The sequence below is a fragment of the Calonectris borealis genome, chromosome 3 (assembly GCF_964195595.1).
Source record: "Calonectris borealis chromosome 3, bCalBor7.hap1.2, whole genome shotgun sequence".
Classification (NCBI taxonomy): Eukaryota; Metazoa; Chordata; class Aves; order Procellariiformes; family Procellariidae; genus Calonectris; species Calonectris borealis.
Window position 1 is genome coordinate 102,948,510 of NC_134314.1, and position 17,817 is coordinate 102,966,326.

At 43.9% G+C, this 17,817-nt stretch overlaps 1 protein-coding gene across 1 annotated transcript in view; it reads right to left on the minus strand.

Annotated features, from left to right (window-relative positions):
* KCNH1 (potassium voltage-gated channel subfamily H member 1) overlaps window positions 1-14,782 on the minus strand; it is a 187,632-nt gene extending 172,850 nt beyond the window's left edge. Inside the window, exons 1-3 of the mRNA XM_075147926.1 lie at window positions 14,544-14,782; window positions 1,226-1,349; window positions 873-979 (exon numbers count right to left, since the gene is read on the minus strand). Of these exons, the coding sequence (XP_075004027.1) occupies window positions 873-979; window positions 1,226-1,349; window positions 14,544-14,616 (304 nt within the window). The 5' untranslated portion in view covers window positions 14,617-14,782. The remainder of the gene's footprint in view (window positions 1-872; window positions 980-1,225; window positions 1,350-14,543) is intronic.
* Window positions 14,783-17,817: the final 3,035 nt, after the last annotated feature.

A 17,817-nucleotide genomic window follows, 5' to 3' on the forward strand; every position in this document is an offset into this window, starting at 1 on the left:
AAAATTACATCATAGCAGTGTATGTTATATTTTATGGTTGAAGTCCTCCATTCCCACTAATGCAGAACTGATCAAATTGATCATCATAGCTGTAATGGGAAGGAGCTGCTAGCAGGATGCTTCTGCAAGGTACGCTCCCCTGTACGCAGACACTACCAGTTTCATGATTAGAAGGCAAAATTGTTAAGAGCAAACAAAGTTACAGAATGCAGACTTTCAGCTTAACATTTGGCCAGGCTGAAGACCCCAGTGTATTTACACTTCAGGTGACATTAAGTAGATTAAAATAACCGTGCCATGACATAGTCCACAGTAGATGGGGCAAGAAGTTTTGGGCAAGTAGTTCATCTGCCGACATGTGCAGTTACAGACAGACTAAAATTCCTAGGAAAAAATCATATCCCAGCTAAGGAATTTTTGCCCAAAACAAAAGACAGTTTCATCTGAAAATGTCAGAAGTAGTTCAGCTTCTAAAACAAAAGATGGGTTCTTTTTATTCCGAAACTACATCTAAATTCTGGCTTTGCTGTATCAAATTTTTAAAAATTGAGAAAGTATGTTGTCTGTAACGGAAATTTGCACAAACCTAGCTTGTGTATCATCATTGCTGATGGAATCTTGAGTGTTGTCTTAAGGCATTGCACACAAACTGCTCTAAACGTCAGAATAAACTAGAGCACTTCATCTCTCTCCCTGAGTGACTTTCATCCCTAATGTTCTCATTTCTCCCTTGTAGATCAGCTGGTAGAACTGGGGGCTTATTTAGCCCTAGATAAAGCACAGTCCTCCAGGCTGAGAGACTTGCAGTTTACACTATAATTTAAAACAACTTTACACACCTACATTAACAAACAAACCAATCAACTACTTACTGTTCTTCTTGTACATCAAGATTTCAAAGGAGTTCATCTCATAGTTCTCAAATGTTTGCCGGACCTTGTCAATTGTATCTTTGTCTGTCAGCTCTCCATACATAAAACTGCAAATAAAGCAAGAAATTCAAGTCAGATACTAGACAAAGACACAAAACCATTTGTTTACAGTGTGAAAAGGACCTATTTAGAAATAGACCTCCTTTGATTTTGTTTCACCTGGAAAGCATCTTTGACAGATGCAGCCCCATGAGATAAAAGACAAAACTGGAATAAACAGATTACTTTTCTTCTCAAGCAACAAGCACAACACTACAAGCTATTTAACAGAAAATAAATCTGTTCTCAAATACCTGCAGGTGCTGCTTTTTTGCATAACTTCTGCTCTGTGATATCCTGATAGCTTGCAAAATCCATCGTTGCTGTAGACAATGGGCCAATCTACTATCTGGGCATTACCCAAGACAAAATTAGTATCTGTTTGAAAGAACACATCAGTTAGACATTAGATAAGGCTATGGTTGCATTAGAGGAAATACTCATTTCAGGAGCCAATCCTGATTGCTTCAGTCCCTGCACAGTTTTTTCTAGATACTATTCCCACTGCAGTCAACAGGATTATTCCCGGTTTTAATTTTAAGTAAATTCTTATCTTAAAAAAATATTATTTACTCATGCAAAGCTTAAGAGCATGGTTTTATGCAAGTGAAACACAAGATGGTTAAGCAGGTAAAACCAAACCGTTTCTCTCTGTGTCACATGCACTGATCCACCATGACACTCAGTTTTAATGTGAAGCCTGTTACACGCAGCCAAAACAGCACATGACCGATATTTCTCCTCTCTGAATGTAGACACAGTGGCTCCTCTCAATACAGCCTTCGCTGCTGGCCACACAAGCTCAAATACTTCTTGTGTGACGTTTACGACACAGTGCTCCAAACTAGGCACCAGACAACTAGGGTTAGTACTTACACCAGTAAAAAGAACTTTTTGTTTGCTGTACAAACCAGAAGGAGTTTCAATCAGCAAGAAAAAAAAATTGAGCAGGATTCACGCCTCCATTCTCACTGGATCTGTGCATGCTACTTTTTTTTATGATTGATACCTCATTCAAATTATGAACATACTCAATGCTGGGCCCAGACCTTACTTTTCTCTGCTGCTTTGGCTCTTGTGCAGTCAACTAAGCACACCTGTACCAAGACAGACAGCAGTGCTGCTGCTTGGGCACTGGCTGGCAGGCAGAGATGGTGGCTCCTTTCACAGCTGCAAAGATCCTCCAGCTTTTGAAAGAAAGGCTAGGCAGCCATATGAGATTAAGAGACATCCCTATTTAAGGGGAGCCCTTCAGGGAGTCCACTACGCTGTCTACTTTTCAGGGTCTATCTCCAACTGCTCAAACATACATAGCCATCATTAATGCTTCCTCCAACCAAAAGACACAAACAAGACATTTTACCTGTTAATTGCAAAGAGTTTTGTTTATTTTAACTTTCCCTTTCAAAATCTTTTGTCCCATTGCAAACTTCAAGTGGGTTTAAATAAAAGATTCCTGTAGCTATCTAAGTCCATTGCCCAATCCCATGAGCATGATGAAGTGTATCTTTATACACTCTTTAGAACGAAATACACCAGTAGTATAACTTCAGGACATTTTAACTGCTTTGTTTCTCACAGCCTCTTTTAAATACCATGGTTTTTGCTTGGTTGAAGCACTTTGTTCCAAAAACAATACATGTCTTTTACCCCTTCCTATGAATAAGTAAGCCAAGTCATTTCTCATTGCTAAAGCAAGCGCTTTTTGAGTGTCTGTTATAAACACTGCATTGCACTGTGTTAGGATATTTTTAAATTTTCATCAGGAAGTACAAAAAAAAATGACAAAAAAATATGCAAATATAAATGTTAGGCCAGGTCCTGCCCTGATCTGAATGGTGTTATTTCATGCACCTCCCCTTCTCAAAAGGTAACTTACCCTTCTCTCCACTTCCTCAAAAGCTTCTATTAACTTAAGCAGTGACCTTCCTTTCACACTTAAACCTCAATATTGTCTTTGGATAAATAATATCTTTTTTTATTAAAAGCTATATAGGGCACTTTTCTGATGACCATTACTGTGCTAATCCTACTTTTACCTAGCCTTGCAATGCTTCTGTGAGGTAGGACAGTGCTCTTATTCCCTTTTTACAGGTAAAAACAAAGCACTAAGTCCACAAGCAGATTTAAGCACCAAAAGGCTACAGCCTAGCCCCTAGATGCTGAGCTCTCAAAGACTTGGGAGCTGGAAGCTCCATGCATAGTGTTGGTGAGATAGAACTGAAAAACATTAGCACAGCAAATAGAAACCTGCCCAAGTTAAAGTATGGAAAACAACGAAAAAAGGGGATATTTTAAGGGTTTTTTTCCCTTTCCTATATTACTTACGATACCTAATATTTTAACATAAGCCCAGTTCTCACAGACAATACCCAAGATTCTTTGACATTATTGCAGGAGCTAAAGAATCACATTCCCACTTGCTTAACTTTTGACCCAATGAAGCCTTATTTTTTTGGACTGGCAGTTTCCAAAGGATGCTTAGAGAACATGCAAATATTTCCCTCCCCCCCACCAGCCTAGCAGTTTGGGTGTTCTCCTACGAGATGTGGGACTACCTGAGGGCAGTGAAAGCTCAGCCTTCATTTCAGCTCCTGAATGACCATTCTAATTATCAAGCTACCGAAGAGAACAGATGCCAACATCCTCACCATATGAGTTTTTAAGTCAGTGTGACTTGGCTGTTGTATTTTACGCATCCCCATTAGGCAATCCTATTAGTCTACATTGGGTGAGCCTCTCCGGGAAGTGGAGGTAGAATGCTTCATCGGAGAGTCCAGGTTGGGTTTAGTTGTGAGTTACAACCAAGTTGAGAGATCTTTATGTACATACAAAGCTTTAAAGGCAAAAACTCGGGTACCTATCAATTCAAAGAGCAAGCAGAAGTTTTGATGATCCCACTGTTTTATAAGTGTGTCACACTTGTAGCTAGTTCCCACTTCATGCATCTTCACACTTCTTTGATCCAGGCTTTACATAGCTTACAAATACACAGGAAGTAAATACTGAAGTGGGACCCATTCTCTGGAGTCAACACCACACCCCTGACTCATCTTTGGGCTTGCTCCTCCAGCTCCATTGCTGCACTTTTTTAGTGCTTGCCCTGGGGTGATCCCTAGATCCAAAAAAACGCCCTGCACAGCCCAATGCTTGGGAACTCCCCATGCAGCTGAAAGCCTGCAGAGAAGCCGTTGGCCCCTGTGAGCACAGTAGCTAAGCAGCCAAGAGAAGGTGTAATGTAGCACCATCCAAACTGCCAGGCCAGGAAAGAGGTTTCCAACCCACCACTCCCTGCCAGCTTTCCTTGCAAGGTTACCAGGCTCAGGATGATCAGTTCCTTTGTTCCTGATTTTGTTGCAAAGGGAGAGACAATCTGCATTGGTAGTTTACAAACTTCCTGTACCCACTTTTTTTGTTGGTGGTTTCTTTTTTTTTTTTTTTTAAAACTTGCTGTGGCCTAACAGTCCAGAGTGGGAGCCCCAGCATCTGCAAAGAAAGGGTCTTGGAGACAAATAGGAATTTCTTTCCAGTTACTCACTCCTCTTCCCAGATCTCTTTAAAGACAAAACAATGACACAACAGTGGTTCTGTGCCTACCTGGAGAACACACCTGCATTTCTTCAGAAGGAGTGTCTCCGACAACAGTGTTTCGCCTGTGCAAACACCGACAAGACACAGCATAAAATAAGGACTCCCACTTATAACTCCCCTGCATAGTTTATTCTGACAGATAACCCGGAGGTAGAAGGGCTGTTCTCATTGCTATCATTTACATTCAATTGCATTGACATTCCTGACAATGTGCTGCTTGGAGACAGCTCATAATCTGTTAAACAATTGTTCCTAACATAAGAAAATATTAAATAACATCCACTGAGGCAAATATTGCCTCTCCATCTGCAGGGACACGGGGTCCCAGAGGTCAGGAAACAGCTGTGGCTTTGTTGCACAACAAGCACGAGGGATGCTCTAGTGAACTCCTTGAGCATCACAGGGCAAAGCCTCTTGGGGACTCACAAGTGGGTCAACAAGGCCAGGAAGGGAGTTGGTCAGAGAAAGACCATGAAGAAATCCACCGCTAAATTCTCTTCAAAGACAGGAAGTAAAATGTACATGTGATAGCTGCAGCACTGAAACTATTTAGTGACTTGAGGCATCTCTTTGAAAGGACTCAAAGGACTCCCTTACCAGGAAATCAATTTCTATCACAATGTCAATTGGGTTAGTGGTATCACCTGGCCCAAGGAGAAGCTGTAAGCATCATTGGCCCTTCTTATCAGCTCCAAGAAGAACTGAGCTAGGAACTGGAGAGGGCAGGCTCACATAAAGAAGACCTGGGGTTCTGGCTTGTGCTGCATTAGGCACTGTCTGAGCAAGACCATTGGGAGGCATAGAAATATGTAGAAGCACAGCACAGAGCACATCATGCTGCAGAAACACAAGTAAGAACTGTAGTATCTCAAAGGTAGCACAGTTACTTGCATGAGTAGGGTGGGCTTCTGTGATGAGGGTCTGCAGCACTGGTTACTTTGTGAAATGCCTCACTTCATATTTTCTAGCCTGCATTTTCCACAAGTCAGTTCTGTTCACTGCAGTATATCCACATGTCAGCCTTTACACACTCAAATGTCAGACCCATTTTGGATTATCACTTTCAATTAGACACAGCTGCTTTAAAGCAACAAGAAAAACATTTTAACTCCTTCCAAAATGTAAGAATGGATTTTGCTCAGTCACTGAAACCAGTACTTTCCTCCACTCACAAAATACACCGTCACAGAAGAATCAGAAAATAGTCTTTCCAAATAACAGCAATCCTTTAACAGCAGCGATAGCAAGTCTCTAGAATGCCCAGCTTCACCGAAACTACCGTATCTACTGAATCTTGTTGTTCTATACAGTGCTTTGTTTAACCAAAACTGTCCATCAGCTCAAACTTCCAAAATGCCTGAGGACAAAAAACACCTCACAGACATGTATCCAGTTGGGATTAGCTGACTGAGGAGAGGTCACCTCCTTGCAACGAGCATGGAGCAAGTTACTGAAATGCTTCCTCCCTACCATTCCCCTCCACTGCTGCACATTTGCACCCATAGCATCCCAGCCTCTCCTGTAAGGCGGACCTGGCCAAGCTGAGCCCCCCAGGTCTTTCCAGAGGCCAGCACACCAGTTCTGCCTTCCCTGTCCCTTCAGTGACACATGGGCCCTCTTCTGGGACACATTCAGAGACCAGCAGCCAGACATATTCCCACCACGCTGCCAGACACGTTCCCACATTGCTGCCTGCATAGAGGAAGCACAGAGAAAACCTCTGCTCTGTGAGTTCTAGCACAGACCTTGGTAACAACAGAGGCTGGTGCCCACTGCACTTTCAGATATGTATGCGGCTCTGTCAAAGCCCCCCACAAGGGTGCTCCGGTTGGCACAGTACACAAATGTCATTTAAATATATTAATATCTTTTCCCACAGTCATCACACAAATACAAAACTCAAAAGATTTGCTCCTAATTTATTCCCCTCTCAGTGAAAGACGAATCAGGTTCACCGTGGTGGGAAGACCTGCTCCTCACCAAACTTGCGAATTCTCCCATCAGTCTCCAACAGAAGAGAAATTGCCCTCCTCATTCCAGACCACAGCCTTCATCATGTTGGGTGAGGACATAACCCTGGTTATTGAGACCAGCATGTCTTTTTTTATCATGTCTCAAACTCCTCCCATGGATCTTCAGTGGAGCAAACCTACACCTCTAGCATTACAAAGCACAAACCACTACTACAGCAGAACTAAAAGAACTGCTTAGTAAATAGGTTTCTTACCCTACCTGTGGTCACTGGGGACAGGGGCAGCGGATACAGCCTCCTTAGCTACTGTTCCGTTAGCTGGGCATAAGGCAGCATAGGTGCTATGCCACAGCCAGCATAAGAAATGTGCGGTAGGCAAGAATCATGTGCAACTGTCATATGATTAAAGACTGTATCATAGAGCTTAAGTACAAGGGACAGACGAGTTTCTAAACAATTCTGGTATTTACAAACTTGTGACTTTATATCACAAGTAGCATCATTTGGATATGGGGAAAATAGAGATCGTTTCGTTTTCGGTAAGGAACACAATGCATGGAAATAGGACGTTGTTTATAAGTAGGCCTGTCAAAATTGCTACTGTCACACAGCTCATATTGTGCTTTTGCTTTAACAATTTGCAAAGGATAGGTATGTATAAATTTTTGCTCATGTTTAGTCTTAGCTTTGAAAAAAGTAAACCAGAAGCATTTAGTCACACTGAGTAGTTACATTGTTCAAACGTAACTTCTGAGATCAAAATATGGCCCTAAATCAGTACAAATAAGTCAAACTGAATTTCAAGCACCTATTCAATCCTTTCTTTGCATACATGGGATTCAAGACTCACACTTCAGGGAGGAAAGACACAGGAACCAACCAAATTTTCATCTTAACAGAGGTGCTGTAACTGTATTCAAAGCAAGTACAGAGCTGCTCAAAGGACCAGAAGACTATTCACATAGTAGAATAAAAGTAATAAGACAGAATTCTGCTCTTCCACCCACATTCTCCTGTAGAAGTCAATGGTGTTACGTGGATACACACATCCACTCAGTATCTTCTTGTATTCATTCCTAGAGTGGGAGTGCATCAATGTTTAAATATCCCATTGAACAACTTGATCTCTCTATAGAATAATGACATAGTGGCCTCGAAATTGTACAACCTTAATATTGAGACCAAATTATCCTAAGCTGTAGCCTCATTCTAATACAAAACAACATATTATAAAACCCTATAGATAGGTTCGTTTGGGCTTACATGTTTTATAAAAGTTTTATATAACTATTTATTTTACAGAAAAAAAAGTGGATTTAAAAGCTCCTTGGCTGCTACAGCATGAACACAATCCACTAAATGCAGGCATTTCATGCTTTATTCAAACATGACTTACACTGTCATGTGTACTCCAGAGCACAGTGCAAGTACAGGCTGAAAAGAATTATTAAAAAATGTATTTCATCATACTTACCACAAATAACAAGAGACACTAACTAAAAAAACAACTTCAAGTGACTCAGTTTGAATCATTACAGAAAATGAATGCTAATTTCAGCCAGCAGTATAGATAAAAACTACTGGTTCCATCTCAACATTTGTTATTTTGCATTGTTATAGCAAATATTTCACAGTAGGCCTCTACCACGAGAAAAGTTTAAATTGAAAAGAATACATCCCTCCAACACTAACAGCTGTAAAATCTTCATAATTATCTGTATTTTTTTTAAATAAAACAAATTAGTGCAGAATAATGGAACAAGAATAGCTGAAATTGAAAGTGCACAGAAGCTGTCATATGTATATTATGCATAGCATCATTCTTTGCCAATCCCAGAAGTACTGTCCATACCGAGAAATTAAAAAAAAAAAAAAAGACATTTAGACAAATGTGATGTTAGCATAAAACAATTTTCATAAATTAGAAAGTTCATCAGTGTTAAGAGTCATACATTGCACCATTCTTAATAAAGGACAAAAATACTGTTTAGCAGTGAGACGTCACCATTTAATCAGACAGAGTTTTTTTCTCCCCCCATCTGATCTTAAAAAAAATCCAGGAAAAAGCATGTTTTAGTCGCATCAATTGTATGGGTCTTCCATTAGTTTAAAGAAGCCATTTGATTTACTGATTATAGCTACAGCCATCAAAAGCCTTAAAAGCATCTGACAAGACCTAACTCCCTGCTCACTTTTAGCTATATGAGTTACAAAAATGCATTAACAAATTCTCCAATGAATGGTTTTCATTAAGATTTGTTTTACGATCTTGTTCTAGGATTTAATGCAGAAATGGATTGATATGTTGAATTATCACAGTAGAACTTCTTGAGCTTTCAGAACATTAATTTTAAAACACATTACCTATCATCTCTGTGTTGTACAGTTTTTTTCTTACTATCTATAAAAGTCATTTTAAGGAAATCAGGTCATACATTTCTAAATGCATAAAGATGCACACACAAAACTAGAAACTTCTGGCCTAGTAAAAGCCAGCAAAAAACCATTTTATATTCAACTCTAGTGATAGTGAGGAAAAAAAAAAACCTGCCAATAGTGAACAGATATTTTGATGTACTGACCAATCATATGAAAAACATGGATGAAAATAAAAGCGTCTCCACAGTTGTTATCTTAGAAAAGAAGGAATATCAGGAAGAAATGAAACCCTTTCCTTTGTTTCATTCTCAGTTTGGGAAACCTACAAGTTGTCCCCTTGTGCTTTTTGAAGGTCTGCTGCTTTCATGGCTAAATGTCTTGTTTTAATCAGTGCCAACAGACAGACCTACACTCGTGGACTTTACTCAGCCAAAAGTTATTTTATAGGAAAGTTTGAATAAACTGGGTCTTGCAGGATTAGATACAAAAGGGTACAGACTCAACTTCAACCACTGGATGCCAGATTTGTAGAGGATAACATTCACTTTGCCTTGCACAGGGCAAGCCACAGTAATGGCAAGAGAAAGAAAATCTTCATGTAAAGACACTATATACATATAGCACCATGTTATTACTGATCCAGCAGTTTTCCATGCACGTTTTGCAAGGTGTGACTCTGGCAAAGAGCCTTCCATACAAGGGAAGAGAAGCATTCTCCAGGCCAGACCCCTCTATTCCATTACGTTTGGGTTTTTATGCTGAAATTAACCCACTGAAGTCCAGAAGGCGGAGGAGACTTTAAACTTGCAGCACGGAGCTGAAAACCTCCAGTAGATCCGTTACAGTCTTCCAAGTCAGCCCTTTTGGGAGCTTTAAGAACTAGGATAGCTTAACCCAGATATTGCACCTCATAAGGAATACCTCAATATTGCTCTTCCCTGTGCACAATTAACTTTGTCCTTTTCAGTACTTTCATATCTAAAACAGTCACTAAAATGCATTTCCCTATTCAATAGAACCTTACAAGATCACACTATGATGTAATTTATTTGCTGCACAAGGTTTCTGAGCCGGTCCTCTGCAAATAATGGATTTCACCCAGTGTTGCTTGAAGATTCATTGAAAATTATGGAAATTTATGAACTATCAGGAAACCAAACATATTCTATCAAACAGAAACAGAAAAGTGTACTCCACCCCAAAAATATGCTTGCTAATTTCAACAAAAACAGTCCTGTTCTCAGGATGAAAATACTTTCTTGATGACTGATGCTATTCATCAGAAGTGTTGCAGTAGTATGAGGTACCTCAGTGATGCCCAAGACCTGACTACCCTTGGCACATCACAAACAGAAGAGTGATGCAGAGCTTGCCATGTTCATACATGTGTTCCCTACCAACACAACAGCTCAGTAGTCTGAAAGCGATTAGACCCACAACACTTAAGATAGTAAACCCTACCTTTGGGGGAGTATGCATATACTGTTTCTGGACCCAAATCGCTTCAGCTGCAGCCCTGTCTGCGTCTCCATACCATGCTGCTCGCTGCTTTAGGTTTTGAAGGGAAGGCAGGCAGGGCCAGGTTGCAGTAGACACAACACTGTCAGGTTAAGGACCCTTTGCAAACATTTCATTTAAACGAGCATTTTATTCAAGTGCAAACATACGAAAATAAAACTCGGTTTAGTTCTTCATTCTCTGTTAGTTTCCTTTGCATTTCTCTCTGGCTGAACACAAAAACAGTTTTTTCAGTTTCAGAGCTGTTTATAATAAAGTTAATTTCTCTCCTCAGGCAATGGTACAAGGTTAGCATGCCCAGGTTGCAGAATGTTTATTGTACTGGGTCTTTATAGTCTCCAGTGGAAGTAATGCCATAAATCACGGAAATGTCTGTTATTCTCAGGATTTGTGTCTGAAGGCGCTTTTTCTTTCCCTCTACAGGGAACTCGCTGCATTCTCCATCAAAGGGTGCAGGTTTGCTTCCACACCTGACGTCTCCTTAGGGTGTTCCCAGGGGATTTAGTGAAAGCAAGACTAAATTCACACAGCCTTATGCCCTCTAACCTCCCCTTCTTCCAATCTCCTTGTTTTGTCAATAAATCAGAAAAGCATCTGCGACTTCCACTGAAATCCCAAAGCCATGTAAAGACAGGGCTTGCTTTTGCCATCCTTACACGTGTGCAATTATCATGTACCTCAGTGAGAATTTTGACCGAGGAAGGACTGCAGAATCTATCTGGCATTTATGTAAACTGAAAAGTATTTTTGCCTCCAGTTATTGATAAAGCATCGGAATATCACAAAGAATCGGTATTCTCTATAACATACTGCACCATTTGAATTGGGTGCCTTGGCCATGAACCAAGATTATAACTGTTATTGTTATAGTGCTTGTATACTGTGGGTGTATTACATTACCCGAGAAAAACATTAATATCACATTAGCAGTAACCATCAGGGACTAGTGATTTTTACATACTGCACTGTTTTACAGCATGGGCTCATTTTCTGTCCCATTGGGTGTTCTGGTCTTTAAATATTTTAATGCTTCAAACAAATTTTTGTCAACCAAGCACTACATGCAACATTTATTTTTCTAGCTCTACATGGCTAGTATAGAAACACAGCTTTTAAACATTAAATACAAGACAAGCAGGATTATGGTGTCCCTCATTTCAAAGAGGAAAGAATCTTAAGTTCACACTTCATCCAAAGGTCTTCTTGTGAGAAGAAATCACAGAGGACCAGATGAGGTCCACAGGTCTAGGCAGATGACACTTTATATATTCTTTCCTATGCGTGCTATCATAAGGCCATCCCAGGATGGGCTGAGAAATTCTCAGTTCCTTCTTTACTCCAACGTGTGGAGAGGAAATACTGTGCAGCTTCTAACCCTAGCGTAGCTCTTTTGGCTGGCATTTAGTGCATGAGAACCTGTCTCAGTTGATTTGCAACCTAAGAAGCAGCTCTCGTCCCTAATAACACTAAAGGAGACGATTCAGACCAACGGAGTTTGAGGTGAGTCTTGCTGCAGATGGTGTGATATGAACATGAACAAAATGTTAACCCTAATGGAAAAACCCTGAACTTGCATGCCTATGTACACTGCTATTACATTTAGCCATTGAACGTGCATCAGCTTACCAGTCCCACATCTAATATGAGAGGCTGTCCAAAGAATTCCTTGTTAAACTACTGGTAAAAAATGGTATAATTAGTGCTGTCCTTAGAGCAACGCTTCCAAAAGAAGTTGCATGCCAATTACTTTGTTGTTACCATACAGCCTCTTTCACTGAGTTAACACCTCCTGCCCCAAAATAAAACACGTAGCAAGAATGTGTTTTCTTCAGTTCACCTATGACTGTGGATGCATGTCATATACAAATACCTTTAAGTGAAGCACTTATTCAGTATCTATTTCTGTTCAACGACCAAATTCTTCTCCTCTCAAAGGGAATCCTCCCCAAATTAGGAACATTCCTATATCTGTATCAACTCAATATCTGTTGGCACTACTTAACTTGCTTGCATGTGCCAGCAAATACAGTTTGACAACAAGCCCAAAGTTTATTTGGCAAATCCCAAATGGCCTAGATAGTTTCATTGTGGGTCACATTACTACCCAATCGAATGAAACCAAGAAGGGGGAGCCAAACCTCAAGCTTTATGGGCCCATTTAAGCACTCATCTTGTGGGCATCCCAAATCATCTCAAAGGCCAAGTAGGCAGGCCAAGACGAGACAGGCAAGAAGGAACCGGCATGTTTCCATACTGCCCCGACACCGGCCAGCACAGCCCTGCCAGATGAGGAGAGAAAGGAGGCTATCCTTGTCTCCTGAACAAGACAGAGGCTAGAAGAGGCTGATGGTCCCACGTTAGAACTGATTCATACAGCGTTCGTATGTGATGGCATCACATTTACAGCAAAGCTGGACTGGGTCCAGCAAAAACTAGAAGGCGCGTTACAGAAGAAATGGTCTTCTAAACCTGAGTCACTTCCCTAAGCTTCTCCTAATATGTCTGAACTGCGCATCACTTCCTACCAAGCTTAATCTAAAAACTGGTATTGATTACAGCCTTCAGGACTTGCTGAGCATTTGGAAATGGAGTGCTGTCATTTTACCTGTGCTGTCTAGCACTACACCTTCTTAATAATGGGGGAAGAGAGGGAAAAACAGAGCACAGCTTCTGCTGCATGATTCCTCCCATCTCCAAACCTCAACTGATTTATTGCATCAAGGTTTTGGCACTGAAAGTCATAAGAGAAAATTGGTTTTTAATGAAGAATATAATCTACAAACTCAAGACAGTTTTGAGAAAAGCCTTAGATAACTGGTGTTGGAATATTAGAGAAGCAGCCTGAATGTGATGAAATGTAATATTTCATTTTTTAAAAAACGAGGGCAAGATTCACTGTAAGAATGGTGAGTATTTTTTCAGGAATGCAGCTTCCAACCCCTTCCCTTCTACAGGAAAGTTGCAGAGAGAAACAACCTATAAAAAGAGCCTCACAATTTTATGTGAAAACTTGGTCTTATCAAAACCTATTTCTGCAATAATATCGCCTAATTGAAAAAAAAAAAATTGAAAATCATTCTTTGGATAATTTGAGTTGCTTATCAAGAGGGTTAATTGTCTTTGCCTTATCTGAACAAGCTGAGTATATTTTAAATTAAGTCAGTCGTCTTGCCTTCAAAAGGAGCTTGATCCTGCATATTCTCAATCATACCAGAAGTTCTTAATCCCTTAAGTAACCCCATTGAAGTCAATGGAAGCATTAAAAATGGCAGAACTTAGGCTCATAGCTTTAAAAAAATGCACGTGGCTAGGTTTAAACAAATACATAAATGCTTGCATGGTCGCAGGCTTACTGAGGGTACAGCTTTTGGTAAGTCCCTAAGTGAAAGAATCTGGATAACATTAATGCATATTTGCATGCAGTTGTGAAATTCGAGGCATTTTCCACTCCACAGTTTTCCAAGAGAAAGACCAGGTTACAGTGCACTAGGAAAAAAAATTACCTACCCTCAGCCCTCAAAATGGCAAACTCTCTCCTCACTTATGACAAATCTTCCCTTTCAACTCAGACAGGCAGCCCTCGCCGATCCCCCAGCACCGGGCTTTCCCTTCCCAGAGACCATCTTGAATCCCCGCACCGCCTCCCCGGCCGAAGCCGCCGTGCCCCCGCAGCCGCAGCCCCAGCCCCAGCCCCCGCCGAGCGCCGGACCCCACCAGTGGCCCGACCCCCCTCGCCCCCCGTGCCGGGTCAGGCTGCCCCGGGCTCGCCCCTCGGGCGCGGATCTCGCCCCGCACCGGGCACAGCCCGGCCGGCAGATCTCCCGGCCGCCCCGCCGTGCCGCGCACCTGCAGCCGGAGCCCCGCGCCGCCCCGCTGCCCGGGTCGGGGGCTCTCCGCAGGACTCGGGCGGCGCAGCCGGCCGGCGGCACAGGCTTCAGCCCCGGCACCTGGATGCGCCGCTTCGGCGGAACCGCCTGGGAGCGGCCGGGGCTCAACGCCCCTCCGCCCGGGGCTGCCCCCGCCGAGGAAGCGGCAGGCTGCTTCGCCCCAGTGGGAGCTCGCCCTCAGCCCCGGGGCGCCGGCGCCTCCCCGCCGCCCCGGTCCCCCCTTACCGTTAGACCTTCGCACGATGTTCTCGAGAAACGTGTTCTGAGGCGCCACCAGCCCTCGCCTTCCCCCGGCCATAGTCGCTCTGCGGGAGCGCGGCGCGGAGGCTTCGCTCAGGGCCGCGCCGACCCGCGCTCTGCCGCGCCGCTCCCCGCCCGCCCCGCGCGCCTCATGCCTCCGCCGGGACCGGCACGGCTGTGCGGCATCAGCCCTCCCGCCGCCTCCCGCGCACCGCAGCCCCGCGGCCGCCGCCGCGCCGCCGCCGGACCTCCCCGCAGCGCCCCCTGCCGGGCGCCAGCGCCCCGCGCCGCCGCGCCGCAAGGCCGGTGCTGCAGCGCCATCCTCTGGGGGCGGCGCGGGGAGGCGCGGCGCTCGCTGAGGGGCGGCCGGCCGAGCCGCCCGGGCGCCCGCGGGAGGCACAGAGCCCGCCCGCCCCGGGAGCTCGGAGCCGCGAGCCGCCACCGGCACCCCTCACGGCTGCAGCGTAGGGGGAAACGCGGCGCCCGCTCGCCGCGGTGCGGGCGCACGAGGGGCCAGCTCCCCAGCGGCGGCGGAGGGGGGGGAGGTGGCGTCCCTGAGCGGGCTCTGCCCGTCAGGGCGCGGATGGCGCTTCACGGCGCCCTCGTCACCCGCCCAGGGGCGGCTGCGGCGGGGCTCGGCCCCTCACCGGCGCGCCGAGGAACTCCAAGTGCTTTAAAACCACTCACAGGCTCGTGGCAGCAGCTCCCCGGGGCGGCGGGAGCTACCCCCGCTTCCCGCCCCGGGTGGGACGCCGCCGCGAAACACCGGAGGCTTCGCGCTCAGCCCCTCGGCGGGCTGCGGGCGCGGAACCCCGGCTCGCGTTTCACGCTTTCCTAGGATGGTTTCTTTCAGAAGGCTACTTAGTATTACGTGGTCAAAATGATTAACAGCTCAGCGGAAGCAGAGAGATAAAGTATTTAAATCTAACCTTTGACAGGTCTTAAACTCTTTGAAATATTTAATTTACAGCGGTTTTTCATTCAGGGATTAAACGACTTTGTTATTTCCCCCTTATCAATCTACCAGTAATGGAAAATACTCAGACCTTTTTAATTTAAAAGGCAGATTTTCTTGCTGGCATTGGCATTTACTTGCTGTCACGCCTCGTTAAGTGCAGCACCTTCGGGCTCCGCATCCCAGGGCACATTCAAGGCATAAGTGTGTTTCCGCATGAAAAAGGGAAAAGCTACTTCTCACAATAGGAGCAAATACAGCATGGCAAAGACGATGGTCCACGTCACTCGGGCTTTTGAAGCATTAGCAGTGCTCCCACAGAATTTTGGCACTGCCCAGTTAGTTCTCTCCCGGGTAACGCTTGGGCCAGGGCCACAGCACAGCCGGGAACCGCAGCCAGCTCCAGCGCGGCCACGCGCACGGTCTGATTCAGCCACGCAGCATGGCCCGCGGTTGTGACCGAGTGCTGACCGTACGCACGTGCTGCCGCACAAGCCCGATCTTCCTGCCGCCGACCTGCTGCCTCCCACGGCATTTTTCCGTGAAAGGACACGACCTATTGTAGAGAGTGGAAGGGAGGAAGCAGGTGACAACTTCGTTGCAGCAGGCGCTACAGATCAAGTCCCAGAGCGTCCTAGTGTCGGCAGCCCCGGGTGACTCCTAGAACCCCAGAATGGCCCAGTCCTGCTGCCAGGCATACGAAGTAGCTGTGCTACTGTCACAAACTGGTCATGAACTGCACACTGGCCATCCCTGGATTTGCTGCCAAAGAGAGACAGGTTAGGAGAGAAAAGTCAAGCGCCTGAAGTTGCAAAAAGGCTCCTAATTCTTCCTGAAATGTTGTTGGATTTTTAAAAATCCCATGGAAGCATTTATTTGCATCTTTACACACCTAAATCTATACCCAACAACTGTACATATGAAGACCCCAGATTATTTAGTTCCTGTTAGCTTCAGCAGCACAGGCCATGAAGACATCTTAAACTCTCTGGGAATTTCCCCAGAAAAATTGTAACTGTAACCTTTGACACTGAATTTACACAACTGCTAACAACCAAGAGTGAGGTTTTGAAAAACTGGGATCTGGAAAACTGTTGTTATTCCTCTAAGCCACTGTGCCAGAGGGCTAGGTAAGTGCATGCTATCTTAGCTTCTGCTGGGCTCTGCAGGAATATCTATTGGAGAGAGCTGGCATACATTACAGAAACTCTGAGGTCTCTAAAGCACACAAAAGTGGGAGCAAGGGGACACAGAGTAAGGAAGAAAAGCCATATTTTTTTCTGGAACTCTGTGAAGTGTGGGCTGGCTGCAATTTGTGTTGCATTATGTGGTCCAGTCTCTGATTATCTAGCTCTGATTATCTAATTTTTCAGAGCATCATGCTTAATCCTACAAGTTACATGTCAAAGGTACCATTTTAGCTAGGTTAGGATTTACATCTACCTTGTAACATTGCAAATGAATAAAATGTTATAGCAAATGGAAGATTTCTCCTTTATCTTCTACCTCCTTTAGACTTTCTCCCCACTGCAAATATGATTCCTGGTGGTGATAGGAATTTTTCACCACTAGTGCAGAGGGCCACTGTGTTAATGTTTCACTGTGATTATTTTAAATTTTATACTCATTTTTTTGCCATTACTGGTAAATTTTGCAAATGATACAAAGCCCCACTTGAAGCAGCGCACGTACACTGTCTGACTTCATTATTAGATGGTTACCTCTCTCCAGCTATCATTTTTTTTGAAACTTGAAAACTGGAATTGCTTAATTTGCTTGTTTGCTAAAGCCTTTTGGACAGAACTTAATACCTAACACTTCCACTTAACACTAATATAAAAGGTCACAGTTTGCTATAGAGGACATTCAGCTGTATTTTATTATGCTGCTCTTTCAGCCTGTTGTTTCTTCCTGAAAAAGGCCCTAGGTCAGGACTTGTAGTACTCCAGTAAGTGACCGTCCCTTGGCTGCAGAGCCTTAAGTTACTGTTCCACAGCCACTTTGAGCAGCTGCTGCTGCAAAAAGGACAGATTTGTCTTCATCTAAGCTGTGCATATTTGTCACCCCACTTGAATTGAAAACCAGCCTGAAAAGAAACCCAGCACTGGTGGTGAATCAGAAAAGGCAGCTGAGACACCTCCCTTTTTGGTAGCAGTCTCTATTTATGCCAACCCATTTACTAACACGATCATAACTTCCAGTGTTGATACACACAGACATGTTGAAAACTCTATCATCAACAAACACATTCGTTCCAGGCACTAATTTGTGGAAATGTCACTAAACCCCATGGTATCTATGAAA